The 18,750-nt window shown below is 40.7% G+C and overlaps 1 protein-coding gene across 1 annotated transcript in view; it reads right to left on the bottom strand.

Moving 5' to 3' along the window:
• The window catches only part of LOC137900868 (melatonin receptor type 1B-B-like), a 28,039-nt gene extending 10,034 nt beyond the window's left edge, over positions 1–18,005 (bottom strand). The window contains exon 1 of the mRNA XM_068745014.1: positions 17,798–18,005. Coding sequence (XP_068601115.1) covers positions 17,798–18,005 — 208 coding nt within the window. The remainder of the gene's footprint in view (positions 1–17,797) is intronic.
• Positions 18,006–18,750: the final 745 nt, after the last annotated feature.

The raw sequence follows: 18,750 nt of genomic DNA, 5'->3' as shown, positions 1-18,750 counted from the left end.
TGACACCCGTCACTGGTGTCAGATGTAGTCCCGGAACTGTGACAGGACTTCCTGGCTGATGCATGTTGACAGACTGAATGTGGACATGAGAGAAAGAGAGCATTCTCAGGACTACAAGAAATCACATGCGAAATCCAAACAGCTAAGACGCTGCAGAGACGTCTAAGTGTAGCATTGATCAGACTGATCTCTAAAGACACGGAACTTTCAAGGACTTGGCATTGAAAAGTTCAAGTTCCTCCAGCATTCGCCTCGTGTACTCTGATGTGTGCGGGCCAGACGGGAAGCTTAAGTTTATCTCTAGCTCATCTCCATTATGGCCACACCTCAGTGATGGAGTGCTGGGCTGAGATAATATCAAAGACCAAGAGATTAAAGCAAGTCTTTGGGCTCGCCACAAGCGAAAAGCAACACTTTTGTTTTTGCTCCAATTTTTCATGGAATCAAATCTCCCTTTCTCTCGAATGTAGTTCACAAACTTGTCTAAATCTGTGCTAATGAGCACTTCTCCTTTGCCGAGACGATGCCACCACCTGACAGGTGTGTCGAATCAAGATGCTGATTAGACAGCGTGATTACTGCCCAGGTGTGCCGTAGGCTGGTCACAATAAAAGGCCATTCTAAACTGTGCTGTTTTATCACACAGCACCACGCCACAGATGTCGTATGTTTTGAGGGCGCCTGCAATTAGCATGCTGACTGCAGGAATCTCCACCACCTCATGAAAAATTGGAACAAAAACAAAAATTGTTGCATTTATATTTTTGTTCGGTGTGTTTGAAACACTCATGATTAATAGAGGTTGCCTGTCAATATGTGACAAATATTTACTGTTTGAGTGAGAAAATGATTCCCTGAAACTGAATCTAAGGAGTTTTTTTTTTTTTATCTCAGGGCTTAGTTGACTGTTGGGATAGCGGTGTGCTCCTAGTCTGAGGTGTTGTCTCACAGCGGATCGTACCATCCATCTTAACAGCAAACTCCGAAAGAGAGAGAATATTTTCATGTATATTCTTGGGCATGCCAACTGACCCAAAACAATTTTTTCTACTTGCCCACTTTTTTAGGCCCGAGCGCCTATTCTAGGCGTAAGGGGCTATTGCTTTTGCAACGCAGAAGACAAGTTGACGAGCGTAGCGAGTCAACCCTCGACAAAGTTGACGAGCGCAGCTCGTCAACCCTCGGCATCCAACTTTGCCATGCTGTTGAGGACGACCAACACACTCACGCACACACACACCGACACTCAACAGCACACACACACACACCGACACTAAACAACACAAATGCACACACACAGAGATCCACAAACACGAGTTGACGAGCGAAGCTCGTCAACTCGTGTTTGTAACTGTCTTCCGATGGTTGACGAGCGCAGCGAGTCAACCATCGGGCGACCAACACACCCACGCCCACACCCACGACACTCAACAGCACACACACACACACCCCGACACTAAACAACACAGACACACAGACACACACACACACACACAAACACGAGTTGACGAGCGAAGCTCGTCAACTCGTGTTTGTGTGCCCCCTCAGACGCGTAGCCCTCGTCGAGACCATTCCAAAAACGTATTTTGTGTAGAAATCACATACTCAGAAAAAAAGTTATATTGTTTTTGCAAAAATTCTTTATTCTTCTTTAATCTTCTTTATTCTTCTTTGTTCTGCTGTTTAAATGGCAATTTGACCCCCTGAACATGCTCGAAAACTCACCAAACTTTGAACCAAGCTCAGAACTGGCGAAAAATTAATTATTTTATGTGTTTCAAAATTGGGCATGAAAAAGTGGCGCGCTAGCGCCACCTACAAAAATCACAATGCATTGTGCCTATGGGGGGTCCGATGCCAACTTTGTCGGACAGCCACGAAATTCGGTACACACATGCGTCACGTCAGGGCAAAAAAAAAAAAGTATTATGGCCACGCCCCCAGACACTCAGGAAGGCGGCCATATTGGATATAATTTTAAAAACTGCTGAGTCAGCGTTTGCACACACACACACTCCAATCCAAACCAAATTTTAAACACTTATTGACCCTTCCTACCTGGACACTTTAAAAGTGAAACTTTGACAATCAGCCTTACAGCGCCCCCTAGAGAACGATAACAAAAATTGAATGGGAATTAAAAAAATACTTTGCCAGAAATGATTGAAACTTACCAGAAAAGTCCCTCATGTGGTCCCGATCAAAAAACACAATTGTAACCATGTTGTTGGTTTTACGGTGTTGCCGTGGCGATGGCAACCCCTCCTATGGGGAGGGGTCCGACCCCAACTTTGTCGGCCAGCCACGAAATTCGGTACAGACATGCCTCATGTCAGGGCAAAAAAAAAAAAGTATTATGGCCACGCCCCCAGACACACAGAAAGGCGGCCATATTGGATTGAAACTTAAAAACTCCTGACTGCAGATGGCCATATAATCCAAATAGCGATTTGACTAAACTGTGAGCTACTCATGCAGCTCAAATCTAAACACTTGCGAAGCACTCAGGACAAAAGCGGCGTGCGTCGGCGGGTCAGCTCAACGGCCTGTCGGCCGGCGAGGGCCTACAACGCCGCTTGCGGCTTTAATTTTTTGTTTGTTATTGTACCCTTGAGAAACAATTCATACCTCCCATTGGCTCACATTTCTGTACTTTCCTTCCTGTGCTCGTGATAAGATGATAAGATCGAGGTGAAGCTAGCAGCGGCGTAGAGATTTACTGTGGCTGCAGTCAACTGCCGTGCAAATACTGCCCGTCAGCTCTGCCTGATGGTTCCCAGCGGTTCAGTCCCCATCAACTTGACTGAAGGCGATGATGAGGATGATGATGCTCGCCTGGCAAAGCTGCTCATCAGCCACGCTAGCTACTATTTAACTACTGACTACGGCACCATCAGCTGCACCCTTTTTACCCAGCTTCTCTGTTGCATTTCTTAAGCAGAGAAAACTGGCTAAAAGGAAGCTTCTTTCCCTGGAAACATAATTTGAGGCGCGCCCAATAAAGAGGAAAAAGCTTTTTCTTTCGCTGCCATTCGCAAAGGTCAGAGAAGGGACTGCCAATGAATAATTACAGTAAAGTCAAAGGAGTCCCTGCCCTGTTAAGTTTTTAATAGGTTGGACCTGCCCAGATCTCTCCTTTTAATTTGTTTGAGGTTTGGTACCAGGAACTTAAAAGCTAAATACTAACCCTGCCATTTAGACACAGTTCTTCATAAAAATATTACTACTCATCAAACAATGTATAATTATACTTCTACACTGTTTTTCTATATGTGATAAATATTAAAACTGGATGAAGAAAGAAATATTACTAAATTAAGGCATTCACCACAAAAAATACTTTGTTTCTGTAAACTATGGGTATGTTGAAACTTATTATACTGATGACCAAACCTTTTGTTGTTGTTTTGTTACATTTTACCATTTTAATTGGTGGCAAAACTGTGCTTAAAACTAGTTTATAATCAGGATGAGTGTGAAGATGTTCTCAGCTCATGAAAAATATTCTATTTTGTTGAAGCTGTTTCTAACAGTAGTTGTGTTGCTTAGCTGCCATCTTGCCTAGATTTCATCCAATCAATTCGTCCTCCTCGTCCTCGTCCTTTTGACTGGAAATCAGTAAATCTTCATATAATGTCTAATGATCTTACAAACTGCTTTACATTTACACACCCAGCACTAATTAAGCAAGCGTAATCCCCTGCTTTGGTCTCCTGTAGGAAATATTTGATTTATTGATGATGCGTTAATCCCTAACTCTGGTTAATCCCTAACTTGTTCCGTTGTGTGATACTGTGGTGAATGCAAACCAATGATACTGGTAAAGTAAAGTAAGATGAAACCGTACAGTGCATGCTCAAAATCGTGTTAGAGGAAGTCTGCCGAATACGTAGTGATCTGTTGCTGCAACAATCATGTTAAAGGTTATGATTGTTGATGACCGTTATTTAAATTGGTTATCAAGAAGAAACAATTCTAATAGTGAATAAATGGTGAAACTATGTGCATTTTGAGGAATATGGTGAACAAAACAGAAGAAAAAAACTTTTGCCTCATTTTAGTGCCGAGTTCAGCTCTGCCTCTGGGTGGCTGAAAACGTAGTCGTAGACCTTATAAAGATATCCATTTAGAAGGTAAATGCTTGATTCTCGTGGCATGAGGAGTAAGGTTTTAGATCAAATATAATATAATCATAATAATTATTATTATAATGTTTGCCAATATTATAAACAATTCTTATCTTACAGCTTAATCCGGTACAATGAATGGTTTATATCAGGTTATAACTTATGATCAGTAACTTTGATCCGTATACTGTTGAACTGATTTTTGAAAGGAATCATCCTTTCTCCAGAGTTCATTTATTCTCCCGAGCCTGATGGCAGAGCTCTTTGTGAGCTCTACTGATGTATGAAAGCATGTCTAATAAGTAATACTGCAATTCTAACAGTTGTGCTGCAGCGACCGGAGGACTATACTGGACATTTTGAAAACGAATACAAAGAAGGCGGACGGGGTGGAAAATTAAAAAAGGACGGTAACAAATGAGAAATGCAAATGCCTCATAAACCGATGTCTTTCATTCATACCGCACAATGCTTAGACATGATAAGATGTTCATCCTAAATTACCTGGGGCTTGAGCTGTGTCATCGCTGGCACAGTGAGATAATGCAGAACCCAAAGAAGGGCTTTGAGGTAACTGGAATTACTGTGTGGCTTTACAGATAGTTATGACAAATACATGAGGGCCTGTCAGCATAAAAGCCCAGATCCTAATTATTTAAAACACATTAAATTTAAACGCTTCTTTTAAATCCTGTGTCCTTAATTCAATGTTTCTATGCTTCTCAGTCCTGGTGACATCTTCCTCTAGATGTTTGAGATTTTCTTATTTTTTATTTTGGACCCCCATTATCTTCCACAAAGTGGCTGCTTGTCTTCCTGGGTGGGTCCAAGAGCTTAAACTCACAATACCCAATTGCATTCACACAATTAGGCCTAATACACAATACAATACATTCATTATAAATACAATTACAGATTCAATTCATGATTCTTCACAACATTAAAATCACTCAAGCTATATTTTAAGTTCATTCATGTAGTTTTGTTTTGAAGTCTTTGTAAAACAACATCTCTTGCTAATTTGCCGGCTGCTCCCAGGCAATTGATTCCATGCATCCGAGGCTCTAAATAACACTGTTCTCCTCCATACAATTGGACTTTGAGAAACATACAATTAAATGACCTGCGCTGACCTGCCAAGTGACATGCTGGTGACACGTAGGCAACAATAGCCACTGTACACCAGTGTTGCGGATAAAGTCGCAAAATCACACAATAAGAACGGGGCAGGAGACAAAACGTGAGACAAAGTTCATCTCGGCAGCATCAAAACCAAAACTTCCCTTAACATCATGGTTAACAGTACAACCCTGTTCCACCCTGTCATGGTATGATTTCAGCATGTTTATGTGGCAAAGCTGTTTTGACTTCCTCCGATCTGGAGTTGACACTATGTAAATTAGATTATTTGTCAACAAAGAAAGTTGCATACCTTTTGAATATGGTAACTTCTTATCAGTGAAGACTAGGGATGTCCTGATCAGGGTTTTCCGCCCCCTCTTTAACTCCTCATCTAACCATGGAGCACTCTTACTTTTAATAGATCTTTTACAAAGTGGCGCACGATTGTCAAGGTGTCACACTAAGGTGTCCTAAGAGTATTTAAAGAAACATTTACATCCTCCTCCTGAAGAACTGCGGACCGATTTGAACTTTTGATATAATCGACAAATAAGATGGGATCAAACCGTCGACGATAAATGATCCTCCCAACAGATGTTGCCGTTTTTGTGCCCTTTGTTAGAGCGATCAAGTTGTGCTCACGAAAACCTACAACAACAGATGCAGCTTGAGAACAAAATTCAGTAACAATTGTGAAAATGTGGTCGATGCACAGTCCAGTGAAATCCGTGCGGGTTGTGTAACAACCTGTTTGAGACTGCATACATTTGAAATGCCTGTCAAATATTTTAATATTAATAATATTTTAATTTACTGTTTGCTCAATTGTAGGACTTGTGGCTGATTTGTTGTGAGGTGCAGTTGCATTGTTGCCTCCCAGCAAGAACGTCCAATGTTCAAATCCACATGTGGACCACGGACCCTTGCTCACATGCAGAACCCATACGGAACCACACCCATGTAAGCTCCCTCCAGGAACCAAGTACCCTTTAACCCTGCTCAGGATAAGCTGCTATGGATGGATAACAATTATGATGATGATGATAGATAAATACAAATATTCAATAAGAAATGTATTAAGTAGATAATCAAATAATCACCTAAATAACATTAGTAGACTGCTGACGGGCTTCCTTGGTTTTCTCCCAGGGTGGCTGCACGGCGTGCCGGCCAGCTAAACTTGCCCCTGAGTGTTGTAATGAGCCAGAATCCATCTCCCTATTTGCTAAATCAGTGAAGCAAGTTATTGGTCACATTTATGGAGGAGGGAAATAGCTATTGAAGCTAACTGTCTATCCTTCGCAAATGTGTTAATCCAGCACTATTCAAATGGAATCTTGCAGGAATGATGTTTGAAAATCACTCGTCTACGATTGATGCGTCGACTCAGAGAAGTCATCCGCTGGCGAGCCTGTGCTGGAACTCAGGTCAGGACAATTCAGACGTAAAGCATTTTGTTGATACATTGCCTCAGGCACCACCACCACCCACACTACGCGCGCCAGCACACACACACACGCACACACACACACATATAATCCTCTCTATTCACAAGATTATAACGTTGAATTAAAAAAATCAAAGTGAGAAGCTACAGCAATAAATAAATGAAAGAAATACAATTTATTTGAGCTACTCATGTTTTACAAACAACACAAACACACAATCCTTGGAACAGTGTAACTACTTCAAAGGTACATTCGTTTAGATATGTTCATGTTTGTCTAAATTCACACATCGGACCCAGGCGATACTGTGATGTTGTGTCTTACTGGCTTTTCAGGCAGACATTACCGTACATCGAGGAGACTGACCTTTGAAGGATACACTGAACTGATCAGAAAGCTGTCAGCAGACATGGGGGAGGAAATTACTATTGACATATTGATAATGCAACAAAAAACGTATTTTTGGCACAATGTCTTACTATAAAAAAAGCCTTCTCTTTTCTTGGCATAATTTACAGCATTATGTGCAGCTGACAGACTGCAGCCTTTGAAGGGCTTTCATTTCTTTAGGCATTCAGTGTTTGATCAGAAGACTTGGCATTTTAAAAACTGTGAGTCCACTGCCAAGTTAAACCACAGTTGCAAACATGCTCAGATCAGGAGTTGTGAACCAAATACCACAGGACGTGTAGCTCCCCAGGAACGATAAGTGACTGTGATTGCATTTTGCCACTATTTACTCAAACAAACTGCTCATGCTGATTTAATTTAGCCTCAATGTGATTTTCTATGTGAAATTAATTTGTCCTGAAGGCCTATTTGATCAGGAGTTGCTCACATTCACTTGCAAATATTTTACAAGTTTAAAACCTTTGATGAAAGAGCACAAAAAATATTGAATTATGAAAAATAGGTTATTTCCATTTTGACTTTGCAGTCTTGAGCTTTAACTAGAGTTTGGTCAATAGGATTTGATGAAGGATTCAATTCAGCTTGAATCAAAATCTGCTGCTCCATTTACTTGGGTTTTTAATCTACGGTCCCTCTTTGGAAGAGATTCATAATAGCACCCATCCATTCCTGAGGAGAGGTGTCTAGATTTATGTGCTGAATTAACATGTCAGGATATACCAGATGAAATATAAGCAGAAGGAAAACACTTCTCATTGTTTAATTTTCCCTGAAGCTAAGAACCGCCGCGTCGCCACTGACACATTTGATTGATACAAGGAGCCCCAGAGTGAAACACGTCAAAGTTTAACATTCACACTAAACACTGTGGCGATGGTAAACATTTCTATAAAATATGAAATGTTAATTATCCATGGCTTTAAGTCTGGTATTAGTTATGCTGTCTGGCAAGTTCAAACTAAAATCATTCTGACAAATGCTATTAAAAAAACGAATTCCTTTTAAGTTAAATCTAAGAAAAACTTAAAATCAATATAATTTCATATTTGTCCTCTAAGCTTTTATGTACATTTACAGTCTATATCTCAGAAGGGTTGCAGATTAAGAAGAATCCTCCCTGCTTCCGTTTCTCACCCTCTGTTTGCCTGAAACAAACATTCTGCCTGTTTGTCTTTCATGCGGTCTTTGGCATGAACACAACCGCTCTGCTCTTTTAGTATATCCTCATTTTCTCATCCCAAATTGCCCTTAATATCTCACGTCTTCTCCATTTCACCTTCCTCCTTTCATTCTGTTCCTTCTCCTCCTCCTCTTGCTGCGAATCCCTTGTTTCCTTGACCTCTTCACCCACTGCTGCTAGATTTTGAGAAACTGTTATGTAATGCACTTCCAGCTATCACAATGCATGCATTATGGATATATGGGGGGGGGGGGGGGGGGGGGGGTACAACAGCGGGAATCATGAGATTCAATAAAGAATAAAGGACTGAAATTACGTATTGCTTCACAGATCAAATGGATCCATCTCTTGCGTTCATGAATACGAAGATGAAAGGAAACCCTTATGTCATTTTCCCATATCTGCAACCTTGTGTGCTTAAGTCACCCCACATCTCCGCACTAAAGCACTGATAGCAACTGGGTGACTGTGATAACGCATGACAGTAGTCCCAGCAGTGGCACTTCCGTTTATAAAACGCTATCAGATTTCAGTCTTATCTAAATGTTGGCCAGCCTGTTTCCATTTGATAGCTTCTGTCCAGATATTTTGTTTGCTTATTTGTTTTTGAGCTGCATCCAAAAAAAATCCTTCCAGTCTCATGTCTCCCTCTGCCTACCCTTGTTCCTCTTCATCTAGCTGGTCTAAGCTCTTCCTGTTTCCTCTATACTGCTGTCTGTGCTTAAGGGAATTACAGAAGTCATGCTTCACTCAAAAGATGCAGGAAAGTGTCTGGACACAGTTCAGGCAGAAGTAGGCTCCAAGAGCTGACAACATCCCCACCAGCCATGTCCAACCTTCTCTTTTGCCTAAATACTCCCTGAGTAGCAAAAAAAAAGAGAATAAAGTACCGGTAAAATGAAATGATGAAAGAATTATATGGCAAAGCCTCAACACATACAGAGAAGCCCCACAGACATTCTCCTCTCATGCATTATAGATCAGTGGCATCTTAGCTTCCCCTATGTGATTCTACATGAAGAGTCACAGTGAGACAAGACAGAGTGGCTAATATTTCTCAAAATGGGATCTATAATGGAATGTCCAATGCAAATTCAACACACAGTTTCAAATGATTTGATATCAAGTAAATTGATTAATTGAAATCAAACGGTAACAGATCCACAAAGTCTAATCTCTTCCTTTTCTTTATAAGCTACAGTTTAACACTATCTATTTCACCTACAATGTGCTCTCTCCCACTCCCTACCTCCTTCTCCTCAGCTCCTCTGGTATGCATGTAACGTTCCAATGGGGTTTGCTGGGCGGCTGGTACCAGCTCGCCTTCAGCTGTCCAATTTTTCTTTTTTCAAACAGGCATCAGAAAGTTGGGAAAGCTCCTCGGGATTAAAGAGAATCTGAACAATCTGACAACCTGCTCAGCTAGCTGATCTCCTGTTTTGATTCTAATGAATTAAAATCAAACACCCAAGTGCCCCCATGGCATAGAGCCTAGGTTGGGAGCATAAATTATGGTAGCAACCGGAGAGAGCTGAGCATCTCCACTGGGTCATAGTGGAAATGAAGGGCATAACTAAGTGATAAGCAGAATATTAAAATCTAAGAGTTGAGGATGGATGCCTTATCAGTTAGGTATTTTTTTTTTACCTTGATAAAAGGTCAGTTTCTACAGTCTGAAGGTGTGCATGCTTGAGATGTAAGTGATGCAGGAAGAACAAGCAATGCACTAATGTAGTGAGCAAATAAATCAGCACTTTTATAGTAATTTAAAACCAGGGTTACAGGTTATATAACAAAATATTATATATATATATATATATACTGTGTGTGTATGTGTATATATATATTTGATCCAATATGAAGACAGAAAATAGGGTTGTTGCTCGAGGAGGTGGAACAAAAAATAATGAACTTGGAAGGAAAGTCATTTTTCTGAACACCATTACCTGCTGTAGATTACACTCTGACTGCTGCTCTCTGGGCAAAGACCCTATCTCTCCACCCAGCTGCATATTCCATATGTTCCATCCCCAGCTGACAGACAACAGGGATAATTATGTAAGATGCATCAGCTGCATTTGTACGCACGCACACACACACATACAAACGCTGTCTTTACTCAGAGAACAGTGGTTACAATGTAACCAACAGTTCTCTGTCTGATCAAGGCTACCCTGCTACATTTTCCATATCTAGATTCTCAGAGGCGGGGAAGAGGCCACTCGAGCGAGCCAGCAGGGAGCATGTGGAACTGACATATGCATAAGTATCACCCTGACCTAGGCCTCTGACCATCAGGGCACTAATCCTCTCAGGGCACCACAGACACCGTCCGTCAAGTAGCACGCCAAACTGGGTCTGCAAGGAGAGAAAATACTGCCAGTCAGAGAAAGAGAGAGAGAGAGAGAGAAAGTAATTAAAACGAAAAGCTTTTGCTGTTCATATCCACATATACTTGTTATTGGGCCAAATCTATGCTATAGCTGTGTTTGAGTGAGAGTCACAGTTGGAATCAAACCCGTGACCACCGCCAGAGGACTCAACACCTGCAAGGCAAACTTTTTTTTTTTGCTCATGAATAGCATTTTATTTTCTTGACAAAATCAAGACACCACTGTGCCTCCAATGTGCTCAGCGCTGGGCTAACCTGGACGGAGAGAGGCTTCCAATCTATAATTCCCAGTTCAGTAGTGTGCAGATTGTGAACACAACTGAATGAAATGGCAGCGGGATGCAATTATAGTCTCACTTTTCACCACATATTCATGGTGATACATAATCTAACTGATGCTGTTTCTACATAATTAAGAACTGAAAGATGAAACAATTGCAATAGGAATGGCATTTGCATTTTTACTTAAAAGTTAAGGTAAGATATATTGGAAAATATTATAATGGCTTGATTTACTGTGTCTCAGCTTCAAGATGAAATTTACAACTCACTTGTGCAAAAAAAAAAAAAATCTCCTCAAACAAAGATATTTGTTTCACTCTTTTAAAATTACGTATGTCACAGTCATTAATAGGCTCCATCTGAAATCAGCAGTTAATGTGCATCTCCTAATCAATGGTAGACGGGGCAGCAGGACGGTGTTTGTGTTGAGAGAGAATCCTCCCAATCGTCTGCCAACAGCCAGTGTGCCCTGTCAAAATGTATCTGCGTGAGACACAGAAATCCTCCGTACTCATTCACGGAAAGACACTGCGGATTAGGCTGTAAAATGAATGTCCAAGATGAAAGGATGTGAAATGGAGACCATTCACCAGTGCTAGCACTAATGATAGCTGCTACTCTGTAACTCTCTTTTCAACAAAGCCTTGAATCTTAACCAGGAAAAAGAAAAAAAAAAAAGTATTTTCAGGGTTCAGGATCAGCTGTCAAAAACAAATTAGGAGTGACTGAACTCTGGAGGGTTTGCGCCTCACAAGTATAATTATACCAGCTCAGACATACACATGTGCACACTTGCATTTTCTCTCGCTTGTGCATGAATATTTAATGGAACCTTTCATGTTTTATCAATGTGAGAGTGAGCTAACCTACAGCACAGATAATTTTAGGCAGGCCAAACTAACTCTGGCTGTGCCTTTTAAATATGGCGGTTGATAGTGTTCGCCCAGCTTCCGCTGTTTGCAGATATTTTCATGAAACTCAGGACTCCGAACTGATAACATGATTCAAAATGTGGCCTGTGTGTCAGGATGATGATTATGCTATTTAACCTGTGCATGATTCAATTATGAAATAGATTCTCTCCAGTTTCATTTCTTTTTATTTGCGGCAGATGGTTGAACCATAGAACCATAGACAGAGTGAGAGAGAGAGAGAATCACATCAAGCAGGATTTCCAGCTCCGGCTCCCGTCTTGCATTTTTCCTTTTAATGTTTCCTAAGTTCTTCTCATCTTAATGGAAGATATATTAGAAGCTAATAAATGAAGCGCCTTCATTTACATTCTAGCCACTGTTCTGCACAAGCACAGCCAGAATGACTGCCCTGCTTTAATCTTTTAAGGTATTCATAAATCAATGCCTGCTCTACCAAAACAACTCATTTATTTAGCTGCAGTCTTCAATATCAGACATCTTCAAAAAGGTTTTTGCCCAACTTCTCAATTAAGTCTCTGCAGACTCACATACTTCTCCAACATGATGCCTCCTCAAAATGGCAAGGCAGCAAAATTACTTATTTGGGTTAGGAAAAGATCCCCGGAGGATTGCTGCGATGTCCTATCCTGGTGAACAACCTCCAGGCTGTGATGTGCCCGTGTGGGCCCGGGGGACCCTTGAATAGGCTGCAGTGATCGTTCCAGACTTGACACATCATAATTTTCCATCGATTTTTTTTTATTTTTTTTATTTTTAATGATGATGATTATATTTATTAGATAGAATGTTAGAGTACAAGTACAGTCAAACAGCAGCATGTATTACAGTACAAGTACAGTCAAACATCCTGTCTAAGAGGAGCATTTCAAAAAAGCCCTTGCGGTCTTGTTTCCGTTGAAAGTCCTTAGTACATAAATCATGTAACAATACCATTTTTAAAGAAGATTTAGTCTTCAGTTCATGTGATTTTTATGAATTAAACTCTACAGAGAAGAAAGTGCATCTCCTCATCATAGAGGATGGGAAAGAGGTTCTAAAGTTTGGGGTCTATAGTCCATCAGGCCCACACACAACCGGGGATGTGTAATATGGATTAAAAGCATTACCGGAATTATTTTAAAGCTCATACTGGTTACAATTAATGAGTAATTAATAATAAGATACCTCTTCCTTTGCTGTATATTTAAGTTCCACAAGAACTGATTAGATTTTGGATTGGATCCAAATCAAAATGCAGATCTCGGACTCATTTTGTTTCACTTTCTTCAACATCGTGCTATTTGTTTTTCCAGACTTTCAGCGTTTGGGCACAGATCAAGCAGAATATGAGTGTTTGTTGGGCCCCGGCGGAGGTCTTTACTTTACTGAGTGTCATTGTGGTTTGTTTGTTTCTCTGCTTGTTGGCATGATTATGAAAAAAAGGCAACACTTGCCAAAACAACTATGCAGAAGTATGGGGACACGGGCCAGATAAGAATGCATTCAAGCAAAACAAGGAATTTTTCTTCAACATTAATGTTGAACAGGGCATCTTACTTCTTTCTCTTTCTATTATAAGACCGACATTGACATGTGTAGGATTCTTTGCCCTGCCTGCCCTGACTTTATTTGGCTGGATGTGGGCAGGGATTTAATTGGAACAGCACTTGGAAGGTGACCAATGACATTTTCCAAGTACACACAGGAACTGAGAATGAAAGATGTGTTAGTTTGAAGTTTTTCAGCACCATGCAGAGACAGAAACCGAAGCTGCTATTTGGTGGTTCAAAACCATGGACAGAGGCAGACGGAGAGGCTCTGGATGTACAGCACTACAATGAATTTTGCTGGTTTTTAAAACATTTTTTTTTTTAATCAAGGCTCAGTCTTAACAGCGGAACATTTCAAGCATGTGCTTTTTTTTCAGAAGCAGAGCAAAGCTTGTGGAGACAAAATGAGAAGTCTTTGTGGAGAGAGCCTCTGTAATGCGTGATCCTGTATAGCTCTCTTTGAAGGTTTGCACCCTCAAAGACAAATGTCAGAAGGAAAAAAGAAAGCGCCAAACAACAGCACAAAGCACTTTTCATTCACTTTGGATACACACATGCGGCACAATGTCACAATAAGGTGGAATAGATGTGTAGCCTTAATTGTACTTCATTTTCCTAGGTTTTTGTGAATCCGTCTGTAAAATTGCTTGAGCGTGAATCAAACCTTGTCTTTTCAAAAGACAACTTTTCAGGAAGCAAATGAGTCTCGTGTTCATCATGGCATGTATTTACGTGACTGTGTGTCCTTAGCACACGTTTAGTGACTCACAGCAGAACATAATGAGCAAGAAGGCCATTTGATTCGTTTTATAATCCTGACTCATTATTGAATAAACATCTCCAAGATGAGATATAATAAAAGAACCGAGGGAAAAAGGAGAAACCTAACAGTTCAAAGGCAACTGTTTTGCCTTTGAAAAAGACAAAACAGGGAAATGAAATGTGAGTGTGTGGAAATATCAATGTGTAATTACAATATTGTGTGTTTTCACTGATCTGAATTACTGACATCTTGATGACAACCAACATCACAATAGTGATAATGTACGATAATGTTTACTACATCATGAGGATGCAGATTCAGATTGTCATCGGCAGCCTAATGTGGTACATTTGTCTAACGCTCAGCAGTCAGTTTATTGTACTGCAACAACAGCAGCTTCTGCAAAGGTTGTGGTTCGAGACAACCCATTATTCCTGTTGTGACCGTTTATATACAAGCCAGTTGTTTCTTTCCATTGAAACTGTTGAGTGGGTTATTTCAATGTGCAGTAATCATCGTCTGAATTCATGGCTGAAGGTTCTGCACAGTTTCTGGACTGCTGAGTGGGCTGGGTGAGTTGAGAGAGATCAGTTTTAAGGCAGAAGCGCATCAGTATGGCAAGAAAACATTAATACAGGACACTGTTGGGAGCTGCAGGCTCTAAGTAAAGACAGGGATACCAGCAAAATCCAACTTAGAATTATGTTTTGATTAATTTAATGTCATATATCTCTATATATATACTGTATATAGCCATGTTATAAATCTAAAGAGATTTATGAATCCCAGTGCAGGCAAATGTTTCCATCCCTGTGTCCATCCATCTGTCCATCCAGACTGACTGACTGACAGCTGTGTCCTGTATAGCTGTCATCACTGTCCCATTCAGCAAAAGATTAAAGTGATCATTCTTTCCTCCTGCATTCAGGCCAAGAGCACGCACCCTTAGAAGCACGAGAGGCGCTGGAATCTGTCTCTGGACAGATAAACATGCTTTGCCACTGGCTAAATATTATATCATCCAATATGCAGATATTTATTTTTATACCTGTGTCTGCGTAGTGTGAAGTTTATGTTGGGCAAAAAACTACAGTTACTGCAGGATTCTCACTGCAGCCACATCGCTGCGAGCACTCACTGTTATACTTTTTATAAGCGTATACTCCCACAACTGTCCTACACTTGAAAAGATTCCTTCAAACTAGCACACGGGTAAAAATGAAAAGGCACACATATGAAAAATGCTCCATGATCACAACAACCAGCTCTCTTTTCTGAAAACTATCAATGTCATGTTCACTCAAAAATCAAGAAGACTTTTATTTCATTGCACTTAAATTATCGAGCAGTTCAGCATGCATAAAACGTAATGAGACAGTCATAAAAATGATGAATCCATACACAAAATAAAACCCCGCTCAACATATATATGATTGCCACTTCTTAGCTTTTGGTTCAAGGTGACTCAGACCTATGAGCAAGCTGAATCTTACTAAACCTCAGTTTAAAAATATACTATACGAGCTAGATTGTCGAATATGGGAATCTCCAGTGATGATTGTGTCCATCTAAACTGGAAAAAAAAAAGTTAAATCAATGTCTTCCCATGCGAGTAGATACAAGGAAGACTTCATTAAGACTTTAAATGAAAGGAACTGGTTGTTTTGATTAATTCTCAGGGCATTTAGCCCCTTACTAATAAGGATGGAAAAATCCTGGTTGCTTCATACTGGTTGGAAAAAAATAACTGCTGAATATGCAATTAATTCATAAATTCATATTTCTTGCCCTAATTGTTGCCTGATAAAGCAGAAAATAGCAGGTCAGCACAGAGTTTAGACTTTATTGCATACGATTTCCAACTTGACAAGTTTAGCCTCTCATTTTAAAAAATAATAATAATTCTGAATATACTACAGCGTCAAATATTTATTTCAGGAATTAATTGTTTCATTGATCTTCAAAAGAAAATATATATTTTTTAAAGATTTATGCAGTAAAGCAAAAATAATGAGTAAGTGTTTATATTCGTATATTCATTCTAATTACAGAGATCTCAGAGTTTTTCAGATGTTTTGACTTGAAAGACTGATTTCATTCTTTATTATTTGCTATTGTGCTGCACCGTAGCTGCACAAGGCCTCCTCTGTAATTTCATATAATGTTCCGATCAGAATAGGCTCATCAACCTTTACGCAGTGAGCTTTTCAAAAGAGCTCACTTGCACTTAATAACCAGCTGGCATGTGTGACTCACACAATCCTTGAACTTCACCTTTTAAATAGTGAAGGACTAAAGTAAGAGAGACTTTTTAGGTGGAAACCACAAGGTATCAGCCGAGCTGTCATGACTTTGTAAAATAAAGTTGTGACATAATCGCCCAGCTGAGTCTTCAACGCACTAGTTCTGAGCTAAAAGTGTTGAGACCCTGTAGCGGTGCCCACCGCAGCAGCGTGTGTTCTGTTTCGATGCCCTTCATCAAGGTTTGCGCCTTCTGATGCTTTAGATAATGCTGTCAATCGCAGTTGGAATTATTCAACTACGCCAGGATTACTGGTAGAATATACTATTCATCAGCTGTTTGCAACATTCAAATCAAATGAGAGAGAAGTTTAACTGAAATGTAACTGAAATGTAACTTTTTGGGCCCTGTGTTTCAGCGCCGTGCCTGGAGGAGGAAGAGCATCCTATATACGTACGGTGAAAGATGGCGGTGGATTGGTGATGCTCCAGGGCTGCTTTGCTACCTCGGGCGACAAAAATCTGCAGCATGTAAAGTGGATTCCATCAAGTGTTAGGAAATCCTTCAAGAAAAAATGTCTCTCCATCTGTAAGGAAGCTAAAGCTTGCATAGCATTTATATTCCTCAAGGATCTCAAACATACCAAATCTAACGAGGCACGATTTCAGAGGACCTCCTGAATTATTCTTCAGTGGCCACCACAATCGCCTGATTTGAATCTCATGAAATGTTCAGAATATAAGAGGCATTTGTCCTTGGAAGAATCAGCTAAGATTCTCACTTATCTTATAAATCATGTTTTCTGTAAATCATGAGAGCGAAAAAAATTCTTTACAAAGAATTAAAGATTAATCATAAAGAAATGTAATAATTATGAGACTGTGGTCAATAAAAGTAGCATTTTTATACTGAACTAGTTCAAGTGGGGGGTTTTGATGCGGATCTTAGAAACGGCTGAAAAATGACATTTCTTGCAACGAAATCTGGAGTTTATGGTTGGATAATTTGGTTTTGTTGTTTAGTCTTTTGTGCAGATTGGAATCAGGCTTTTTGTAGATTGGAACAACCTGATCTCAAAAAGGACAGAGGTCAATTTCAAATCAACCGCAATAAAAAAAATATACAATGAAATTGTTCTTTTGGGTTCATTGGTGAGAATGGCAATGCGGACCAAAGTGTATTCAAAGGTATATGGGTATAAATACATACACTGAGTATAAGCAAATATGAATCATAGATTATGCAGTTCTTTCTGATAGAGAAGATCAATCTCTCACGTTTTGGCACACATCTTAATAGCATTTGCATTTAATGACCCATCCCCAATAAAACAAGACTTTACATCTAATTTCTGATTGATCCTTACCCGCGTTCCTCAGTTTGCGGTTCCTGAACACCGAGATGATAACCAGAAGATTGCCCAGCACGTCCACCACCGTGGTGAAGATCAGCACGCTGGCCAGGAGTCCGATGACCCAGGCGGGACGGGCGCTCACCTCCGTGGCCAGTGTGCGCTCCAGCTGTCCCAGCCGTTGCTCTGTCTGGTTCTTTAACAGTGTGAATGTGTCCGGCATCACTGGCCCCCACAGCCTGGCAATATTTCACCCCCTAATTGTTTAATGCCCCGCAGGTACCGCCGGTACCGGTGCGTCCTAAATGAAACATGGAGCTCAACCCGGTGGCTCTCCGAGTCCCCCCCCCCAAGAGCGCACACATACAGTCTGCTCCAGACAACGTGAGTTACTGGCTGTTGCGTGGCACAACCGCGACTGCCATAAAGTTACATCTACTCTTGATTGTCTTTTACCTCCGAGGCATCCATCCGTGCGCCACCAAAGAGGATCGGACACGCGGCGGTGTCACACCTTCTCTTTCTCAAAACGTCAAACGATGAGTCGGTGAAAAAAGACGGGCCAGATCAGTCATGTTTCAAATCTCCATCCTCTTCAAATACCAGCGCTTTGGCTGGTTGGCATTTCCCAGCGTCTGAATGCACCCACGCTGGAGGGGAAAAAAAATAAAGAATAAAAAACCAGGATCGGCTATTCCTCTCTAAAATGTCAAAGCTCACCGCCGCGGGAGTTATTCTTTGTGCAAAGGGAAATATAAATTGTCTTCCCTGCCCACTTGTAATAGCTGTGCCATCCGCCAAACTACGACCCAGAGGCGGCGCAGCGGTGCATTTCACGGAGCATCCCTCAGACCGGCACATAGCAGGATGTGGAGAATCCCACCGAGTGCAGGACGCGTCTCCACAAACAACATTTTATTGCGCTCATTGCTTTAACGCGTTTCTGCCTTTCTCTCTCCCCCGACTGT

This window comes from Brachionichthys hirsutus, chromosome 10 (genome assembly GCF_040956055.1).
Source record: "Brachionichthys hirsutus isolate HB-005 chromosome 10, CSIRO-AGI_Bhir_v1, whole genome shotgun sequence".
Lineage (NCBI taxonomy): Eukaryota > Metazoa > Chordata > Actinopteri > Lophiiformes > Brachionichthyidae > Brachionichthys > Brachionichthys hirsutus.
Note: the sequence above shows the minus strand (reverse complement) of the source record. Positions and strands in the feature narration are given on the sequence as shown.